General features: G+C 43.2%; 2 protein-coding genes across 2 annotated transcripts; one reads left to right on the top strand and one right to left on the bottom strand.

Moving 5' to 3' along the window:
- Positions 1–2,530: 2,530 nt before the first annotated feature.
- Positions 2,531–3,033, bottom strand: LOC109219360 (SPX domain-containing protein 2-like). Its single transcript, XM_019383801.1, has 2 exons — positions 2,913–3,033; positions 2,531–2,814 (listed from the first exon to the last, which is right to left on the bottom strand). Exons 1-2 carry the CDS (start codon positions 3,031–3,033, stop codon positions 2,531–2,533), a joined length of 405 nt encoding a protein of 134 aa, XP_019239346.1.
- A 198-nt stretch (positions 3,034–3,231) lies between these two features.
- On the top strand, positions 3,232–5,025 carry LOC109219361. The gene is made up of 5 exons (XM_019383802.1): positions 3,232–3,255; positions 3,352–3,481; positions 4,093–4,109; positions 4,407–4,514; positions 4,597–5,025. The coding sequence occupies exons 1-5, from the start codon at positions 3,232–3,234 to the stop codon at positions 5,023–5,025; spliced, it is 708 nt and encodes a 235-aa protein (XP_019239347.1).
- The last annotated feature ends 17,024 nt before the right edge of the window (positions 5,026–22,049 follow it).

Below are 22,049 nucleotides of genomic sequence, written 5' to 3' on the forward strand. Positions count from 1 at the left end.
CTTCAATTGATCTTAAAGAAAACGCAGGAAATTCAACCTGTGTAAACACGATTTTTAAAATATATATTCCAAAAACTTTCTGAACAAGTTTTTCAGAGAAAAATTCAAAATTCAAAAAAAAAATGTAAACTTATTGGACTATATCCTATTTAAGAAAATGTATATATCAGAAAAAGAATGGAGCCCACTGAGAATCAGATGAATAAAGAATGGTCTAAGATTAGAAACAGATCGATGTAGACATGATCCAACGTAGGACTGTTAACATTCCAGACAGCTCTTTGTTAAACACCTACATTTGTACAAATCTCCTACCAACTGGGAAAATTAGATTTTTGAGTCATTCAAAATCTTACATGTTAGACGTCCTTGTATTGTACACATTATTTTTACCCTCTAGTTTTAATATATCTAGCTATCAATTTGTGGAAAAGTAATTTAATCTTTTTGCAAGAAAAGTTTATAAAATTGAAGGATGCCATTGGTTCTCTCTCTAAAAGCTGGGATGGTGTCGGCATGGCGGATTCTACGGTTCTACTTACGGGTGATAAAATTCAATAACTTTGGCTTAAACCTTATAATAAAGAAGTTAAAACTCATAAACTAAGAATTTTAGTTCCGGCTTTAGATGTGAGCTGACCATGTCAATAGCGCGAGAAGGGAACGTAAAAGAAGTTAGAGTTGTTGGTGGAATCGAAACCTTACTCCGAAATGGAGTACAAATAAGTTATAATCTATCCATATAGAATAGGAGAAGCAATTCAATGTGCTGATGTCAAGTGTCACAACAAAAAATCAATAAGTGTCAAAATTTAGGACAAAGTTAGTTCGGTTAGTTAATAATTAGTTACTCTTTTTAAGTTTCAATTTAAAATATATATATATATATATATATATATATATATATATATATAAATATATATATATATATATGTTGACTAGAGTTACACTATTAAAAAAACAGCGTTTAACGACGGAATTTAGCGACAAACGATATTCCGTAGCTAAATAACGAAGGATTAGCGACGAAATTTGTATTTTGTCGCCAAATAAGCTAGAAGATAATTTGTACCAAATATAGCGACGGATTAGCGACAAAAACTTAAATTCCTCGCCAAAATTGGCGCTAAATATTAGCGCCTTTATTTTAGCTACAAAATTAGCGACAAATTCTGGGCGACAAAAAATATTGAAACTTAGCGACGGATTTAACGTCCAATAATCAATCGCAGAATTTATTTTACTTATCAAGGCATTCGAAAGTTATCGGCGACAAAATATTCCGTCACTAATTTCCTAAAATATAATTTCATTAATTACTATTAGCGACAGAATTTCGGTCCGTCGCTATTCCGTCGTTAAATTTTCGTCCCCAAAATTAAATTACCCTAGCTAGGTAAAAGACCTTCCCAAGGGCACAAACACCCTAATTTCTCCACTGTTCTTCCTATTTCTTCTCTTCCTCTTGAACGAAGGCACAAACGCAGACTTCAGTACCTCCATTTTTTCAGTCGACGGTCAGCAGCGTAGGTTTTCAGTCCTGTGATATGTTAAACTATGCTCTCTATGTATGTTAAACTATTTTATTTATTTTGGCAGATTGACTTCCTAAGACTTGCTGTGGTGTTCCATCAATCTAAGAATACTTTGACCACATCAATCTAACAAAGGCTGAGACCTCAGCAGCGTAGGTTTTCAGTCGACGGTTTCCTATTTTTGCAAAGGGGTTTTGTTCTCAGAGGTATGGGCTTGCTTTCTTCTGATATTTGACAAATTAAGTGTCAAATCTTTGACAATTTCGTTACTTTTCTTGTGTTAAAAAGTGATTTTTTTTATACCTATCTGAAAAATAGAAGAAAACCTTTGAAATTACAATTTTTTGCTGCGGATCTCTGAAATTTGAAGTCATGTGTTTGTAGAATTCTGAAACTCGAAGTTGTGCGTTGATTTTAGGGATTGCATGTCCTTGATAAGGTAAGCTTCTTTGTGCAGTACTTACTACCTTGTTCCTGTTCTTCTGTAAACCAAGCTGCCCGATGTTTGCATCCATAACCTCTTTTGAATTGTACATTGGTAGCCATTGTTGATTTTGTACTGCCTCGCTAAATGGTTTGGCATCAAGTGTAAGTTTTGATCTGAATTTTTTGTGTATTGATTACTTTTTCTATTCCTGTTGACATTTCCCGACCCCAAAATTTCTGAATCTGCTACTTATCTGTAGACTGTAGTTAAGGTTGTGGCTGAAGAGGCAACTATTAAAATTTGTTTGGTAGGGAGATAAATTACCTACATTTAGCAGAATTTAAGTCAATTTATTAAAAAGAGATGGTCTTGGAAAACAGACTCAGTTATATATAATTTCTGATGTTGAGTTTTTCTGTTGGTCAATTCCGGGATATCAAAAGATAGCAATTTTTGTTAACCTTACTTTTCAAGCAAAATATTAAGGCAAAGACATTAACAAAATTAGTGCTACTTGTTGGTCAAATAAATATGGATTAATTGTCCTTGAGAAAAAAGCTATAGATTGTTATTTCCAAGAGTGGAATTGAAAACTGCGATCTGCATATTCAAATTGGTTGCATACTTCTCCTACTACTGTTATAATTCCTTCTCCTTCTCCCCCTAATTGACTCACTGATTTTCCTTCATCACATGTTGGAAACACTGAATTTATGGTGCTTTCACACTCTTTGACAAGCTTTGAGATGAGATCAGTTATGTAGAATGGCTGTTGAAGCACCTTTTGTATATAGGGCAAGCGCAGTAATCCACCAGTTTTCTTGTCATACTTTTTCAATATCTTAGCCAAACCTATAAAATCGAATCATGTTTTTATTAAAAAGAGTACAAGTTCCTTATTAAGGGTATCAAATGGACGGATTGAGATAATAAATGGGCGAGTCATTGACCTGCCCAAAAATGTCGAACTTCTGCTGCCCTGTAACTAATGATGTATGTCCAGTTTGATCTGTTATTTCTTGAATTTGAGTTGATATCTCTTGAGTCACATGTTGTAAAATGTAATACCATGATACTTTCCAGAGTGCTGTACTGTTTGCTAGTAATATAAGAGTATCTTACTCAAAGATTTGCTAAGATTTGGGAGCTGTGGTTCTCTGTCCAGCTGATTTTGAGTTAGTTTCAAATTTTTCATAACCTTAAGAGTAAGGAAATGCTTAACAGGAATGCTGAAAAATTGAGAATATATATTTTTCCATGATAGAACCAATGCAGTTTTTTAAGGATTATCATGTATGTTATGAAAAAGTGTTGAAAAGGAAAGAAATATACTTCAAGTATTTTTAACTCTTTAACATTTAAGTGCCACAGTCATAGCAATTGCTGCAGTTGGATCCTGAATTGGCAGCAGTTGCTGCGGCAGTCATAGCAGCAGCAGCTGCACCTACTTTTATACCTCCTGCAGCTTTAACAAGCTTTAACAAGCTTTATACTGGTTCATCAACCAAGCTCTTTGCTTGTGAATGGATTTCTGCTATTTTTTCCTTTTTCTCCATTATGTTCTTTGCGATTTGAAGCTTGAAGAGGATTTCAAGTTCTAAAGCTCATGAATGCTTTCCTATGGACTATGCTATGACAGTAGAGATATTCCTCTCTTGTTGAGGAAGATATCAGTTTGGTAAAATATCTAACGTCTTGTTACAAAAGTCAATATTTCTTATTTTCAAGAACATTTCTTTGTTGTGGGCAAGTTATATTGAACTATATATGGTTTAATACTTTTCTTTCTTTTATGTATCCTTTTATTTGCACTATGGTATATTTCATGTCTGGACTGTTTAGTAGTTTGGCTAGGGAATTTACTGCCCTATTAATGTGCTTGAAGCTTCCCTATCCCCCTACAAAGTCTGCATGCTTTTGATGCTAGAGATCGATCAGGGCCAACCCAATATCAGTAATAGCCTTTCACAACTCAAAAGACGATGGACATTCAACAAACAAATGTTGGATTTCCCTATCCTGAACTATTTCCTTTTTTGGCAATTATATTGCTGGTTTTCTATTTTTGGTGTCAAATATCATGGACTTCGTTTCTGCTTTTCCTTTGTGCCCTTAATTCTTCCTTTTCAGGCAATCATAATTTNCAGGCAATCGATTTGTTTATTGAGTCATGCTCCTCTTTTTACTGTATCCAATTTCCAGGAAAGAATTCGGGCTGCTTTTGTGGCTGGTGGCATAGCCAGGAATTTATGCAACAGGATTCGAAAAAATACTAGAAAGTCACACTAGGGGATTTGAACCCCCTATGATACTATATTTCATTGTAGATACTGACTTTAGTCTAAATTGGAAAATAGAACTAAGAGTTTGAATAATTGAATATATAGATACTGACTTTAGTTTCTATGTTTCTCTATCTTCTTAATTGAATAATTTTTGTATAGGCTGTTAAAAAGGGTCGAGATCCAACACCAAATGAGTTGCATTTGCACGTCCATACACATGGTAATGATGGAAAATCTTTTGTTGCTGAGAAATCCCGAATCGTAAATGTAAGATAACTTTTTAATTGACTTTACTTTCATATATTTTTTTTATTTTATAAATTGAATGTTCTTATTAATTCTTCTACAGGAAAAATATCAGGAGATATTACAACAACAAATGCAAACTCAATCTGATATTGATCAGTGTAAAGCATATTATCAAGCCGCGGGAGGAGAAAAGAAAAGAAGAGTATATGGTCTTGGATCGCAAGCAAAATGCTACTACGGGCCAAATCTTCATGGCTCTCTTGGATCTGATGCTACATCGTCAACAACACCTCCAAATTCTCAATCAACATCGACAGGGAATCTGGATGAGTTAGTGATGCGATTGATTCCTGCACTGACAGATCATATAGTTCCTGTAATCGTTGAGCGGGTACGCGAATTAGTTTCCTTACCCTCGCATCAGCCAAATACTGATATGGCACCTACAATTCCAACATCTTCTACTGCTGCTAACATTGATGAGGTTCATGCATTGGGTTCTGATGATGACCGTAACTCTCCAGCCTAGCGTAGTTAGCTTACTTTGTTTGGACATTATTGTTGGTCCTTGTGGATTTTTTGTACTTAATGATACTGTTATATGCATTATGCTATATATTTTGGACCTTGTTGAATTTATATTAATATCAGTGACTTTTTATTAAGTGTATTTAATAGTTTATGTAATACGTTTGAACAGAGTACATTTAAAATAATAAATGAAAAGAATTTTAAAAAATCAGCAATATAGTAAAAATAAATCAGCGACGGATACGTTCCGTAGCTAAAATTATCGCGTAAAATTAAATCTTGCGACGAATTGGCGACAAAAGGTTTTTGTTGCAAAAAGCAGGGACAATTAGCTATAACACGGCTAGCGACGGACAATTTCGTCGCTATAAGAACAAACGACGAATTTTATTATGTATTGCAGCGACGAAAGGCATCAAAATAGCGACAGAAACAAGCTCTATAGCGACAGATATTTCCCTCGCTAAACTTTGCTACAAAAATATATCGTCGCTATTCCGTCGCTAATTCTGCGACAGATTGGTATTTTTCATCGCTATAAGCCTAGAAACGAGGATTTTAGGGACCAACTTGAATCCGTCGCTATTCCGTCGCTAAACAACTTTAGCGACGGAAAACATTGATTTAGCGACGGAATGCGGCCATCGCTGAACGCTATTTTTTTTGTAGTGTTAGTTAATCAAGTTGATAAGTTAATTATGTAACTACAGTTAGTTAGTTAGTACAATTGAAGTTAGTTATACTGTAGATATAAGAATGTACTGCAGACTCTGAAAATACACGCCTGTATCATTTTGCTTTCTTCTTCTAAGAACAGAACTCTGTTTCTCTCAAGTGTGGGTACATTTGCATGTCTTCTTCGTTGAGCTTGATCTCTAGATCCATGGCAGCTAACATGGTATCAGAGCTACTTGAGTGAATCGAAGACGTCTCTCAAGCTGGTTCTTCCTCTCGCTACCTCAATTTCACAATTCTGTGGGAAATTGTTCAATTGTAGCGTGTAGCTAAAAACCTAGGGTTTACTCTTGAAGAAGCTGCTGAAAATGGCGATTGGAGAAGAAACAACTACTGATAATGTCAATAATGCAGCAGGTGCAACTGGTACAACTGTGTTTCCGTCAATTGATCAGTATCATCCACTCTACCTTCAACCAACAGACACTCCAGATAGCATTCTGATCTCTCTTCAACTTACTGGTTCAGATAACTACGCAATATGGAGTAGATCTATGAGGATTGGTTTGTTAGGGAAGAGTAAGTTAGGCTTTGTAGACGGCCGATTTCCTAAGTCTAAGTTTGAGCCTGAACTTCATGATCAATGGGAGAAAGTGAATGCTGTAGTTCTCTCATGGATAATGAATGCAGTAAAGCCAGGGTTACTTAGCAGTGTAGTATATGCCTCTAATGCTCATAAGGTTTGGGAAGACCTAAAGGAGAGATTTGACAAAGTGAATGGATCTAGGGTTCTGTATCTCAGTAGAGAAATTCATAATCTCACTCAAGGCACTATGTCTGTTGCTGATTACTTTTCCAAGCTGAGAGACCTTTGGGATGAGTTTGATGCAATAATGCCCTGTCCTGGTTGTCCCTGTCCTGAATCAAAGAAATATGCTCAACATTTTGAGTACCACAAGCTATTACACTTTCTGATTGGATTGAATAAGTCCTACTCACAGTCAAGGAGTCAGATTATGATGATGTATCCAATTCCTAGTATTAACAAAGCTTACTCACCATTGATTGATCAAGAAAGCCAAAGGAGTCTGGCTAATTTCACTCAGATTAAGCAACCTACTGAAGGCATAGAAGGAGCAGTGTTCTATAGTAATAAAAACTCAACAAGTGCAGGTGGAAATTTCAAGTTCAGAAAGAACCAAGTGCAGTGTGACTACTGTCATTATAAGGGGCACACAAAGGAGAATTGCTACAAACTTCATGGCTATCCCTCAGACTTCAAGGGAAAGAAGAAAGGGCAGAACACTGGAGTGTATGCAAATAATGTGAGTGGTGTGGTGTTTCCAAGTGCCACTGAAATTGGGAACCAACAAGGTGCTTATGGAACTCAGTCAAGAATGCAGCAGGGCCAGAATGCTTACATGCCTCAGTTTGCCCAGCCTACACCTAATAATAGTCCTGCTACTCCTTTCTTCACCAAGGAGCAGTATCAACAGATACTTCAAATGCTAGCCAAAGGGAATGAAGAGGGTCCAGAATCATCCAGCAAGTTAGCAACTGCAGGTACTCTAATCACTCTAATGTCCAATTTTCTCAAGCAAAATTGGATTATAGACACAGGAGCCTCAAATCATATGACTTCTCAACTTGATGCCCTTACTTCTTGTCAGTCCATCCCCAGTTCAGAGAAGTGCAAAGTTCAATTACCTACTGGAAATGTAGTTTCTGTATCACATAAAGGAACTTCCTCAGTACTTAGAAATAACAACATTTCAAATGTGCTCTACATTCCATAATTTAAATACATCCTGCTCTTAGTGTCTCAACTCACCAAAGAACTTCAATGCATGGTTGCATTCTTCCCTGACTTCTGTATTTTCCAGGATCTCTACAGTGGTCAGGTGAAGGGGATTGGTAAGGAGGAGCATGGCTTGTACATACTTCAAGGAAGACTTTCACGGGATTCTACAGCAACATCAATCAATAAGTATGCTCACTCAGTCAGCTTAACTGATTCTATAGAAGTATGGCATATGAGACTAGGACATGCTCCTATTGATGTACTAAGAAAGTTAGATGCTCTTAGTACTCTAAGGAAAGGATCTCAACACTGTCCTGTGTGTCCAGTTGCTAAACAGTCCAAACTGCCTTTTCCTTTAAGTACCTCAGTGTCTAAGGCTGCATTTGACTTAGTGCATTGTGATATCTGGGGGCCATATAGAGTTCCCTCACATAATGGTAAGAGGTATTTTGTTACAGTAGTTGATGACTACACCAGGTTTACTTGGATTTTTTTGCTCGACTTCAAGTCAGAAGTCATAGTTGTACTAAGAGATTTTCTAACTCAAATAAAGAATATGTTTTCAGCTTCCATAAAAGTCTTAAGGACTGATAATGGTAGTGAGTTCTTCAGTAATGAGTTCAAACAATTGCTGTCTAATCTTGGCATATTTCATCAAAGTTCATGTGTTTACACACCTCAACAAAATGGAATTTGTACGCGGTGAAATCAGAGGACCTGATTCCCCGCCATTAAGCCATCTCGGGGGAGGTACCTCGAGACCCAGAGGACATGACGCCACCTCGGAAAGATATCTCGAGACCCCGAGGATATGAAGTCACAACTTAGTCCTCTCCTTCGAGTCTTGTCAAGGTCCGATTCGAGGCCGAGATAAAGACAAAGGGGGGAAGCCCCCAAAGCACGCAGTTGAGTCTGACAGGGCCGGCCTATCCCTAGCCTATACTGGGGTGTCGAGTCAAGCCATAACATCTTCATATTTTGTAAATTAGATATACATGTATTCGTTACTAAGTTGCCTCTCCTATATAATCGCCCTACCTTGTAAGGGACTAATGTTGCTCCCACAATTTTACAAAGTGCAATAATATCTCTCTCTCTCTATCTCTCTTCTTACTAATACTTATTGGCTCTCCTTGATACTAAGGATACTTCGATATCCTTTGCCTCTATATGTGTTCTTCATCGTACAACTCAATTTCAGTTATAAATAGCTTCGTTTGATTATATCTCTAGCTGTTATACTGCTCCCGAGTGTCCCCCACAACCCGAGCTCGACCTCGAGGTCGACCTCGAAGTCCCAATCGACCAAGCTTACGCTCGGGTAGCAGGCCCTTTGGTTTAGTCGTTACCTCGTTTATCTCCCCCCCATCGTTAAAATTCATAATACTAGCACCATCTGCTCTAACAAACTAGCTTGGGAATAGATCACGTATTTTTAGAGTCCCATTTCATAAATTTAATTGTCGTTACTATTTTGACGGTAAACAGTTTGGCGCCCACCGTGGGGCTAAAAATAATTGTGATTATTTTCTTGCTAGTTTCATCACACAAACGCATATCATTTTTCACACTTTTTCTTGTCCAAGATCCTTTGATTTCAGGTAAAAATGTTCGGCTCGGTGAACAGAGCTGAGAACGACCGCCTCGAAGATCACGGGGAAAATGGTGTAGCTATCCCGGCTGCCGGAGCACCACTACAGGATCCCGATAACGCACCCGGACCAATACTAGCGGACGTGGACTCATAAGACGCACAACAAGTCAACGAAACTTCTCACGCCGACAGAAGCATGCGACACAACGACCGACAGGAAGTTCAAAAAACCCCGGCCCGGGAAGAATAAGAAGTTAGTCTTCACGATATTTTTGAAATGTTGCAGGCATAACAGCTGGCCATTGCTCAGTTGCAAAGCCATCCGAGGACCCCCAGCGTAGCAACACCGGAGACAGCTTCCCCCGACGAGCGCACCACCGCTCACGCATGCACGAAGAAAAACAGCGACTTTCAAGATGACCCCGCCACAGAAACATACGCCGATGTCATCAAAGCAGCAGCGGCAGAAACCAACAAGTCGGAGGCCGAACAAAGAAAGGAAGAAACACCACAAGAAGTCGCATCCTGCTCCCTGATAGGACGAATGAGATCGCGTCCGGCTTTGGATGAACAGACAACCCTAGCCTTTGCTCGAGGTTTAAATAGAGTATACCCGCCGACCTCAGGTCATTTCAAACGACGTTTAGCCAGATACCCGGCCGAGAGTTGGCCACGCGTCCGTACCCAGCACCGGCCACTAATCAGGGCCATGGGCGGCCGTCCAGAATCCTCTGCAGAAACATCACACCCAAGCAGGCCTTCCACGAAGAAACTAATGCCAAACGGATGGAGATACCATCCATGCGCCGCTAATGGGATGAACGCCCCAAGATCCAACATACCTCGCAACGGTAGGGGAGTAGTTCGAGGGCGACGCCCCCGGGGAACCTCCAGTGGAACCAGATCCGGTGAGGCACAGCCGGCAGACGAACCTCGTCCAGCAGACTGTGGGCTCAACATTGTTATGCCAAATATCGTAGTCACCATAAGCGAAAGCAGGAACGCTGAGCGACTCAGGCCTACTCGACCAAGGCCCCTTCGAAGGAACCACAACCTGACGCGGAATCCGCAGGACGCAAGCGGCAGCGGGGCCACGAATGACTCCCATCCCGAAAATATGACAGCCGTGCTACTCAGTCAAATTTGCCGACGAGTACTATCGAACGGTCAAGCTCAAATCTAGCCCCGAGGAAAGAAGACGACCGGGAAGGATGAAGTAAACAAGCCGCGACGTATCACCACGACAATGGAGGAGCGGCAACGCCCTCCGAGAACTCATGACACGGGAAGCAAAAATACCTGCCATCGGGACAAAAATAGATCCAGGGAAATGTTTCCAAGGATACTCTCGCATCCAGGGAAAGGGGCACCACGACTCCACCCCAGCGTCACATCGGCACATTGGTAAACCTCTCTCTCATCTGCTTAATCTTAAAATAAGTCATGTGTTCATAGATTCAGGAAGTTCGGTCACCCGCAACTACGGTATCAGACCAAAGGTCAACAGGGCGGTCCGCATTAACGAACCAAATCGCCCCTACATCTCGAATCCTTGGTGAACTCCAAATAACTAGTCGCCGAAAAGACCATTCTCTCAATATAGCCCGCTTGAATCCGAGCTGGGACCTCGGGCTTTACACCATCAAAGGAAGCGCAAAGTATAAATGTTTTATTCGGGCGACCACCGACGCTCTGCTCAAAGCCGTCGACGGTCCCATCTCGACAAAGGAGCGAGATTCCTCGCAAAGGGTAGAACTAGAATAAGCCGACGGGGACGTACCGAGTCCCGGAACATCGCCTACACACCCCGTGGTAAGAAAGAACTGCTTTCGCTCCTTTGTTTTCCTTTTACTAACCTGAACGCAGATAGCTGGCTAGGATGTTCGGAGGTTCTCAAGACTCTACCCGGAGATTCCTAGACCGCATATAGGCGACCGCCGTATTTTCTCCCTTCAGCCGGCCTTTCGCCCTGAAAGGAACCTTGTCAGCAAGATTACTGGCAGAACAGCATACCACAAGAAGGTTCGATGATGCCACGGGCTTTATTCCGATAGCCCAGCAACGAACGATGGTTTGCCTCTAAGAGCATCCCCCCTTGGAAGGACCCAGATACGGCGGACTAAACCCTCGTCGGGAATTATATGATGGGCCAGAATGGCACGCATGGATCGAGTTCACAATGGCGAAACAATGTGCACCTGTACCAAGCAATAAAGGATATTTTCTCGGCATTTTATTCTCCGGACGAAGAAATCTCAAGTATATCTCCGGCAGGGGGCCCCCTCCACCGACTACATTTCGAAATATTCGGGGACTCAATGCCTACAACTAGGCACTCGCGCGATCTCAGGATCGAAACTCCAGGCTCATAAAGCCCCTACAAGGCAACTCCGAGCTCACATGAAGCGGTCTTCACGCTTAAACAACTTGATGACTCGGAGACTGTCGTCAATCACAATATGCTGGAAAATCCGAAACTGTAAGACCCTTAACGGGCAGACTCGGCATAACTAGGTCCATTCTACATCACCCAAGAACTGTAAGACCTCAAAAGGCATGACAAACTTTAAGACCTCAACAGGAATGACAAACTGTAAGACCTCAACAGGCATGAAAATCCCGAAGTTTAGGCTATACATCCCATTTGTAAGAATCCCGAAAGGGCATACCCTCGATGTGGACGCCTAAACTATCACTTGGGATCAACAATGGCTATGGCCAAACGCACATGACTACGATCAAAATGGATGATACAGCTAAAATAACGCGACTCGGGGACACCCGACCATCACTAAACAAAAAAATTGCAGGCCACTCTTCGAATATACTTCGGAAAGAACCGGTTACAACATGCTTCCCTCAACAGGCAAATAACGGGCTATGAACCTTCCGAGGTGCTCGAAATATCGCCGATTACGACTTGAAATCGAGGTTCTTTTTGAACCGATGATGGGTCAGGCAAAAATCTTTTCAAAAAGACCTTAACGAGCGGAAAAAAGCCTACAAAAAACCCACGGGCAAAAACAGCGTAAGAGCCATTGTCGCCAGCTAAGCAAGCCTACGGTACGACCAAAAAGCGTAAGAGCCATTGTCGCCAGCCAAATTTAACTTGAGGATTAAAGTGAGCTCGGATCGCAACTCGATTCGGAGACCGGATCCAAAATAGTTAACTAAACAAGCCTACGGGCCATATATCAAAAGGTCTCAACGACCAAAAATCACGTGCAAAGCACTACCCCATTCGGGAAATCGAAAGGCGCGTAAAGGTCAATTACAGCCCGAATCGCAAGGCGACTCGGAGACTGGACCCGCAATAAGCACAGAACTACAGCATGCCTAAGGGCACAACACAAACGCCACGATCGCCAGCCGAGTGAGCCCCCCGGTCACCCGCTTATAATGTCATTTCGACCCGAGGCAAAGAAGGCCACCGTCACCCGCCCGTGCGGACAAGGAAGAGCTTAAAGGCCCGTAGCAGCTCGACTTGCAAAACGACTCGGAGACTGGATCCAAAACGGCCGGACAAAGCGCAGGGACCGCAACGCTCGCTCACATCAAGAACCACACCTAGGAGCCCTAGGCTGGCCCGGTTGATCCCAAACCTGTGAGGATCCAGCCAAACATCGAAACCGGCCTGGTCGAAGACAATAACAGAAAGAGAGGCGGAAGAGGTAAGGCTTCAAAGTATCTTCTTATTTCACGCACACAGAGGAAAAAGGAGGGAGGAGACACACTCTCCGTAAACATACATGTTCTACATATATCAAAAACAAAGCAACAAAACGACACGATCTATGATCCGTTCCGAAGAGCTACAGCTCGCCGGGTTCACTCCCCGCCCTGTCAGCAGGAAATGACCACGCGTCACGCTCATCCGCCCTTGCTCGGTCCAAATTCATCGGAAAGAATAAAGCCCCTCGTGCCAATCTCCTCGAGTACTTCCCTTCGAGATCTGCAATGGATGTATTCCTAGATCTTTTTCTCCCGGTCGAGGGCTTGCTTCAGCTCGGCCTGAGCGTCCGCAGCATCCTTCATACGGACTACCATCTCCTGATCAGCGTTGGCTCAGCTTTGCATCGCCCTAGCTCGGGCATCAATTACCTCGGCCCTGGTCTTCGAAAGTTCGGATTCTAATTTCTCGGTCACATCTGCCTGGATTTTGGCATTATCTCGAGCCAAGCATAGTTTAACTTCTAAGGCAGGAACCTTGGCCGAGGCACTTGCCTCCTCTAAAATATGAGCTTTCACCTGAGCCCTTAGCTCGCCACAAGCATTTCTGGCGCGATCAATATCGCCCTTAAGGTACTCCATGGCCTCCGCTTTTTTCTATGGCTGATATAACAAAGAAGGGCGTTAACCTAAAATGGCCGAAGAAAGCGAAGCTTGAGCTGCATAAAGTTACCTGCTCCATCAAATAACTCTCGTAATTCGAGCACCGGTACGCTTCGCATTGCCAATGCAGCAACTCGCCCTCCTTCCCCTCGCTAAGCTGCCCAAGAGATTCTCCCTCATCCCGAACTCTCTAAAACTTGGCCCCTTGACGGACCAGCTCAGACATCAGCCTGTCACCGGCCTGCACGAGGAAAACTCAATGACAAACGAAGGACGCGGAATATAGGGAAACTATGCCTAAAACTCACCACGAAGTGAAGCCGGCGGACTTCCTCGAAGTCGGAGCATACTCCTGTTGATCCTGTTCCTTCGCCCGCGGGAGAGCCGGCCTCGGGCAAAGCATATCCGCTCGAAGGCATCGACGACCTAGAATCAGGTACTCTGGAGGCAGCGGACTCAGACAATGCCTTCTCCTTGGAGATACTGGCCTGGTCAGCACCACTAGAAACTCCATCGCCTTGAAGGGCGGGAAGAGAGGTCAACGACTCCTTCCCCTCTTCGGAAGAACACTGTCTCATCCCAAAGAACTGCTCGATACCAGCAAGCGACAGATCCAATGCAAGTAGAAAAGGGGAAAATATTACCTCAAATACACAAGGGCCGAGGCAAAGGCAGCACGCACACATACCTTGGTATTTCGCTCCCCACTTGACGCGGAACACAGCTCGCCACCGACGCTCATCGCAGGACAAATGGGTCACCAGCCTCCGGACCCAGCCGGGAAGATCAGAGACTTTGCCTGGCGTCCATGAAATTGCTACAACAAGGTAAAAGCACCATTATTTAACTAACTTCCGCTACAGGTACAACCTAAAAAAAGCACTGGACGCTTGATCGCAGCGGACTCAACCTTAGGAAGAGTGGGCGCTAATACTTTTACCCAATAGCAGTATCGGGGTCAATTTCCACATGGATCTAGAAAGGGAGTTGGATATTTGCTTAGCCTAGCAATGCGAATTTTGCTTCTAATTGATCTTCTAACATTTTTTGGATTTTTATGATTATCAACTACAATTTAACAACTACTAATTATAACTAAATTATGATAAGATATTAATTCTAGGTTGTATGCAATATAGAGAAAGACACTAGGGTCGTGGCATTTACCTAGGTAGTCAACTAACGGGTAGAGATTCCTAATACAAGAATGATGATTATGGGGCTTATGCTATAACCGTTGCACGATTACACTCACTCTCACACCTCTCGGTAGAGAGAGTGATTTTGCCCAATTGACTCTCTCGAGACCAATTGGGTAGGCCAATATGCCCAAGCAACTTAGGGTTCAAGTTGGGTAATTACTCTCTCGAGGTTTAACCCGTTAATTGGGACTACCATTCTCATGGGTCCATCCCAATTCCTTGTTGGGTCAATTTTGGAGTCATAAACCCTCTTCCTCAGGAAGAATCAAGACCCACTAAGCTAGACTTAGTGTTTGCAACCATCAAATCCTAATTAAACATAAGATTGACCCAAATAGCAAACACCCAACATCATTCAAGCATTAAACAATTACACCCATTAATTACCCACACTAGGGTTGAGCCACAACCCTAGCTAATGGGTTTAGCTAGACATAATAACAACAGAAATTGAAGAAATAGAAGATAAAATTGACATATTAATTAACTACAATATTAATCTACAAGAATCTATGATAGAACAAGATGAATTCGCCCAAAATAGGCCAAAACTTGAGTCTCACGAATGCAACAGCTATATCTGATACGAAGCTTGACCTAACAATAATAAAATATTCTATTTATACTAGGCTAGAAAAACTGGACAAAAATGCCCCTGCGGGACTGGCGCGGACCGCGCAGAAATGTTGCGCGGCCGCGGAGATCATTTGGTCTTCAATTCTGCTCCTGGAACTGGGGAACGCGGACCGCACAATTATATCACGCGGCCGCGTTGGCTAATTGACGCGGACCGCACAGGAATGGTACGCGGCCGCGTAGCAGGGCATCATCAAAATCACAGCTCTCTGAACTTTACCCACGCGGACCGCACTGATTTGGTATGCGGCCGCGTGGGCTCTTGCCTTGAATAATTGGGTCTCAGGACCTTCATTAGCGCGGACCGCGTGGAAAGGAGCGCGGACCGCGTAGCTTGACATTAATTTTGCATGGTCTCTGGACTTTCCTGCGCGGCCGCGTGGCAAAGCAGTGCGGACCGCGCAGGGTGATCTTGAGCTGCCTTAGCCTCTGAACTTCTTCTGCGCGGCCGCACATCATATTATTGCGGTCCGCGCAGGTGATCTTGTTCCCTCCTTCAGTTGTCTTTTGACACTTGGCAGATTTCACTCCTTCTTGAGCTGATATTTGATATTTGTTATCTTGTCCCTCAAACCTGCAATCAAGTGCAATTTTGTAAGCATTTTATGACTAATATATGGCAATTGATGCAAAGCTCAGGTAAGAATGGGTATAAAACATGTAGAAATCACAGTTATCAACTCCCCCAAACTTAAACCTTTGCTTGTCCTCAAGCAAATAAAATAAGACCTACCCCTCATTTGAAAACAACCAGTTAAATTCAGCCTATCCTAAAGTAACCTCAATCAAGCATCTATTGGGACTAACAATTGCCCTCAATGCGAATGCATCATTAACACATTTAAGCTTTTAAAACTTATGGATCAAGTGTGACACAAGAGCATCAAGGGTTGACACGTATTCATCAATGAACTTTTCTCAATTTACTTTGGTCATTGTGGAACCCAAACTCATACATCCTCAACTTTCCTAAGCTAACCTCACCTTTTAGAGTATTGGCACACAAAACGAGGTGGATGGAATTTCTCTCATCTCTCTCAAAGAAAAGGCCATAAGTCCGGCTCTAAGTACCATATGCTTGCCCCTCATGTAAGTATCCACTAATGAAGGCTTCTCTCAACTCAAGATCATGTAGGGCTTTTGAGGAGTCATTGTGAAGGCTTATGGGTAGAGGTAGGACATGTGATTGTACAATTAGGTTCAATCTTCCCTTAAGCACTTCTTTTGATTCATTTTGGCATACTTTCTTGACTCATTTGAGTATTTCTTTCTTCAAGGGGTTAGAGAGACACATTGTCACTCTTTCTTTTGTAATTCAAACCTTTCTCCTTTTTGTTCACCTTTTTCGCATCTTTTTTTCACTTTTTGTTGACCTTGAACCCTCTTTTTGGTTCTTATTCACTTTTGTCTTTCTTTTTGACTTTTTCTCTTTTTCATTGCCTTTCCTTTTCTTTTTTCTTTTGTGCCTTTTTACCATATTGATGCCTTTCTTGTCTCTCCCCCCAAACTCAGACATTTGCCACTACTCAAGGGAAGATTTGGGTGCCAAGAGAGGGTTTCCTTAAAAACGGGTATAGGCTTGTAGCTTTGGTTCATGAAAGAAAAAGGTTTAAGGCTCAAAAGGGGTGAACTAAGGATCATTTCATTGGTAGGTCATGGGAATTGTTCAACTTTGGCAGTTTGAATCAAGGAGAGCCTATAATCACTTCTCAAGTCAAGTTTCACCTGTGATTTCGCCTCAACAAACATTCGGGGCAAGTTCTAGACTATCGGCTCGGTACTTAGGCTCACAATTCAAATCCTCACCACACACTCAAGGATTGCTAAAGACGGAGTCGAGGGCCCACAACAACCTTAGTCACGATTCAAGCGCACAATGGCCCATATTGACCACGTGATGAAAGTTTGGTCAACACAAGAGTCTCAAGGCCACGACTTTCACCATCCTAAACACAACATCATGTCTTTGACCATGGGATCAAAGGCAAGTGTGTTAGGCCCAAGTGAAGCTTTGCCTGAGGTACCCTTAACTTCCAAATCTTGAAAACCAAAAAAAAAGAAGAAAAACCAAAAATGGACTCAAACCCTTAAGAAGGTTGTCACGCCATCTATCATTGCGAAGAGCCACCCGGTTCACACAACACTCTACCCTTGGAAAGAACCGTGGCATTAAGAAAACCAAGGGCTTATTGCAAACGTCAAAACAAAACAAAAAAAAAGGCTTCGAGCCTAACTTTGCAACTAAAAACGAATTTTTTTTAATAAAAACAGAAAACCAAACTGAAAACCGAATGAATATGTACAAAAGGGGAGTAGAATATACAACTAGGGGCGATGAATATATACATGAGGTTGAAAAGCATCTAGAGTGACCAGTTATATACAAACCATCTACAACTACGAGTGTACTGAAAGTAAAAGAATATATACAGTCATCCATAGTGTCAATCAAAATGGTAGGGCCACACCCCCACGAATAAAAGCTAGCATTGTCCCCAATGCTAACTATCAAAATAAAGCACCAAAAAGACAGTAAAGGATATAGAGCGGCCCCTCAAGCCTCATCAGTCACCCTGTGCTGCTCAGTAGCTCCCAAGTCCTCTGTACTGGCAGGGACCTCAGACTGGTCCCCAGCCTGCTGCTGCTGTGCTGCTGGGACTGGTGGAACTGTGGAAGGCTCAACATCTGGAGCACTGGAGGGAACCTCCTGGACCGGAGCCACCTCAATCACTATTCCCTCTGTTCTAGGGAGCTTCCTCTTCTTCTTTGGCCTGTGCTCCTCCGCCTGTGGCTGCATTGCTGCTGGCTCTCCAGTTGGATCTCCAAATAATAGCTCAAGGGGCATCTGATCCGCTAGCAGCTTGTCCACATCCTCTCTAATTTTCAACACGGACTCCTTTGAGGCCTTTGTCTTCCTCAGCTTCCTATGTTCCTTAGCCAATTTCCCCAATGCTTTGCTGTGGTCCCCAACTGCTTTGGCTAACTTATCCTGCTTCTCCATCATCTGCTCCTGGTTGGCCAGGATCTTCTTCAAAGTATCCTCAATGGAGGAAGGAATCTCAACAGTGACTGGTGCTCCCTGTGCCTGTATAGCAGTGGTCAAAGTGGACAACTTGGATGTCGCAGCCGACATCCAGTTGTTCAAACTGGCTAGTGAGTGTGTGAGCTGGTTGGAAGTGAACCGGTGAGTCTTTGATGAAGGAATCACCGGATTAGCTGCAACAGATGGGCCAGCTGTGGAGGAAGGACCTGGGGGCAGTGCCTCATCAGTAACAGGCTCAGTGGACTGCTCAGTAGCAACTGGCTCTTCAGACTGGCCAGGTGCGGAGGAGGTAGAAGCTAGAGTCTTTTTGCCTCTCTTTGGGTTGTCCGGACCCATATGATCATACCACAAATACGGAGCCACTGGAGGTACCAAAACATCATATTTCTTCTTCTTCACTTTCAATTCTCTGAAGTACAGGGAGAGTGTGTTCGGAAAGGGGTAGTTTGTCTTTGTCTCGTACCCGACTTGAGAAATCACTCTCGACATTATGTTACCCACATTTAGAGGAAATCCTGCCATGATAGAGGCAACCAAAAATAGCACGGGGAAGAGGAACTGTTTGATCATGTGTGGTCAGGTCAAGTCGACTACATACAAAAGTCAACCAACCTTTAGCTTCAAAATTCAGTGTGTTCCTATGGATCTTCTCCTGTGCTGTCAACCAAACGGGGACTGTACCAGGGATTGCTAAATGCTCGGCTAACCAAGGACGAACTTCTTCTTTAAGTGCCAGCTTTTCAAGATACTGAGAGTCGTCCTCTTCCTGAAACCCCAAGAAGTCATTCAGCGACTTCCCATCAAAGACCACTGTCTTATCCCTCACTTGTGTTGCTTTTGAGTCCCGAACTATATGGTGCACATTGCAGTAGAACTCCTTCACCATATGATCGCTTGCCAATCCAACTCGCTCTTTGAAGAATCCCCAACCCTCTCTAGTGCGGAATTGTGCTTGCACATGAGGGTTCAGAGGGACAAGATCAACATCTATGAATTGCCTCTCTGGAATCAGCTTCCTTTTGGGCCACCACTCCCGGAATTTGTGGAAGGCGACCTGACTGACAAACTTGTCTTCCCATACCTCCGGTTTCCTGGTCCTCTCTATACCTCCCACCTGTGGTTCACCTCCTTCAGCATATCCTCCACTCTCCCCTGATAGTGAAGCTGTGGGAGAAGTGGAGTATTGGTCATCACTATCCTTTTCTGCTCCAGACTCATCAGATGAGTCTGAGACCACATTCACTTGCCTCTTGGAAGTGGCAACATCTTCATGATTAGGAGAAGGGGAGTCATGGATTAGAATTGACACAGACATGTGGGTGGGGCAGACTCCGAAGTTAAACTCTTGGAAGGTGCATACTCACTCCCTGTGGAATGGGAGGCAGCCCTGTCGGCTTCTCGAATTATCTTCCGGGTTTTCTTTATGTTCTCTCTGGCCTCGGAAGTGAGTTTGACAACCCTCTTCCCTTTTCCCCCTCGGGAGGAGCCACCCCTCCCGGGTTGTTTTTCCTTGCCCCCACGTTGTGGTTGTACACCTCCATGTTTTTTAACCATTGCCTGTAAGAACACATGACTAACTTTGTTAGTAGAAGCACATGAGGCAATTTAGCAAGTTCAATTGACAGAAAAAAATTGCAGACACAGTGACACAGACTGAGGGGCGCGGACCGCACAAGAATGCACGCGGTCTGCGCAGTTCAAAACTCCAATTATTCACCTCTCTGAACATGACCTACGCGGATCGCACTGCTTTGGACCGCGGCCGCGTTGGTTCATCGCGGACCGCACTAAAATGGTACGCGGTCCGTTCAGGTCAAGCTCTCAAAATGCCACTTCTCTGAACTCCTCTCACGCGGTCCGCACTGTTTTGGACCGCGGCCGCACTGGACTTACGCGGACCGCGCACAAATGGCACGCGGACCGCGTTGAGAGGAGGCATCATCACATACACAAAGGGCCACGCGGACCGCGCACAAATGTTGCGCGGCCGCGTAGGGCAAATTTAACTAGGCAGGGACTTTTGTTCCATTAAGTCCAATTTTTGTTCACAATATGATTCCTAAGTGTCCCTACTCAATTAATTAACAAGAATTCATGCCTATTTGCTCAAAGTAACACAGATAACCGAATCTAACAGTGAAACTAAAAGAAAGAGAAGAAAATAAAAAGAAAATAAGAAGCTGTACTAGTATTAGCAAGTATAAGAATCAAAACCTAGACTATGAATTAAATGAATGAGAGTTGTTACCAGGGAGTAATGGGAATTCAACTATGTGCACAAATAAGCTTGATGAATAGTGAAATTTAGAGCACAGGATGAAATTTTGCGAAAAGGATAAAATGAGGCCCAAGGCCTCTATTTATAGAAAAGCCCTGGGACCCACTACTCACCTACCAGCGCGGTCGCACAAATAGGGACGCGGACCGCGCTGGGTTTACCATCCTTCACAAATTTTTGCTCAATCCACGCGGATCGCACTGTTTTGGTGCGCGGCCGCGTGGCAAAACTTCAGAGAGTTGCAAATTTTGAGTTTTCAAACGTGGGCCGCACACAAAAGGACGCGGACCGCGCTGATTCATCTGGGACTTAACACACAACTGCTCAAGCCCACGCGGACCACACTGTTTTGGTGCGCGGCCGCGTGGCCAAACTTCAGAGACTGCTCATTTTGCATTTTTTTGTCCTGCACTGGTTCAACATTATCCCTGCAACACTTCATAAACTATCAGCTCAAAAATCCTACTCTACAACCGAAAAAAGAAAGAGAAAAAAAAAGACATGGGTTGCCTCCCAAGAAGCGCCTGATTTAACGTCGCGGCACGACGCAAGTTACCATCATCTCACTTCAAATGAATAAGTGCCACCACGTGGCTGTCATCAACCTTGCCCAAGTAATGTTTGACACGATGCCCATTGACCCGGAATACTTCACCATTCTTGTTTTTGAGATCAAGGGCACCGAAAGGAGTTACAAAGACCACTTCAAACGGACCACTCCATTTGGATTTGAGCTTCCCCGGAAATAACCTTAGCCGAGAATTGAAAAGAAGAACCATGTCACCCACTTTGAATTCTTTACCCCGAGCATACTTATCATGGAGGTACTTCATCTTGTCCTTATGCAAGGACGAGCTGGAGTAAGCATGGAATCTAAACTCATCAATTTCATTCAATTGCTCCACTCGGAGGTTGGCCGCAACATCCCATTCAAAATTTAATCTTTTCAAAGCCCACATTGCCTTATGCTCTAGTTCCACCGGGAGATGACAAGCCTTACCAAACACCAATCGATATGGGGACATACCAATAGGAGTCTTATAAGCCGTCCGATAAGCCCAAAGAGCATCATCCAACTTCTTTGACCAATCGGTCCTATTTGCATTCACTGTTTTGGATAAAACACTCTTAATTTCCCGATTAGAAACCTCCACTTGGCCACTTGCTTGAGGATGGTATGGGGTAGTCACCTTGTGGTTAACTCCATATTTGGTGAGCAAAGAATCAAAGGCGTTGTTGCAAAAATGGGACCCCCCATCACTGATGATAGCACGAGGGGTTCCAAACCTAGTGAATATGTGCTTTTTCAAAAATGCCACGACACTCCGGGCTTCATTGTTGGGAAGAGCCACGGCTTCAACCCACTTGGAGACATAATCTACCGCCACGAGAATATACGTGTTCCCACAAGAGCTTACAAACGGGCCCATGAAATCAATGCCCCACACATAAAAAATATCG

Source organism: Nicotiana attenuata, unplaced genomic scaffold, assembly GCF_001879085.1.
Source record: "Nicotiana attenuata strain UT unplaced genomic scaffold, NIATTr2, whole genome shotgun sequence".
NCBI lineage: Eukaryota > Viridiplantae > Streptophyta > Magnoliopsida > Solanales > Solanaceae > Nicotiana > Nicotiana attenuata.

What these genes read in the sequence shown, in the direction of transcription:
- LOC109219360 (XM_019383801.1), bottom strand. Translation starts at nt 3,033, where the DNA reads ATGGTATTACATTTTACAACATGTGACTCAAGAGATATCAACTCAAAT. An exon ending in AGTTCGACATTTTTGGGCAG is followed by an intron (nt 2,815 to 2,912) that starts GTCAATGACTCG and finishes TCGATTTTATAG; the next exon opens with GTTTGGCTAAGATATTGAAA.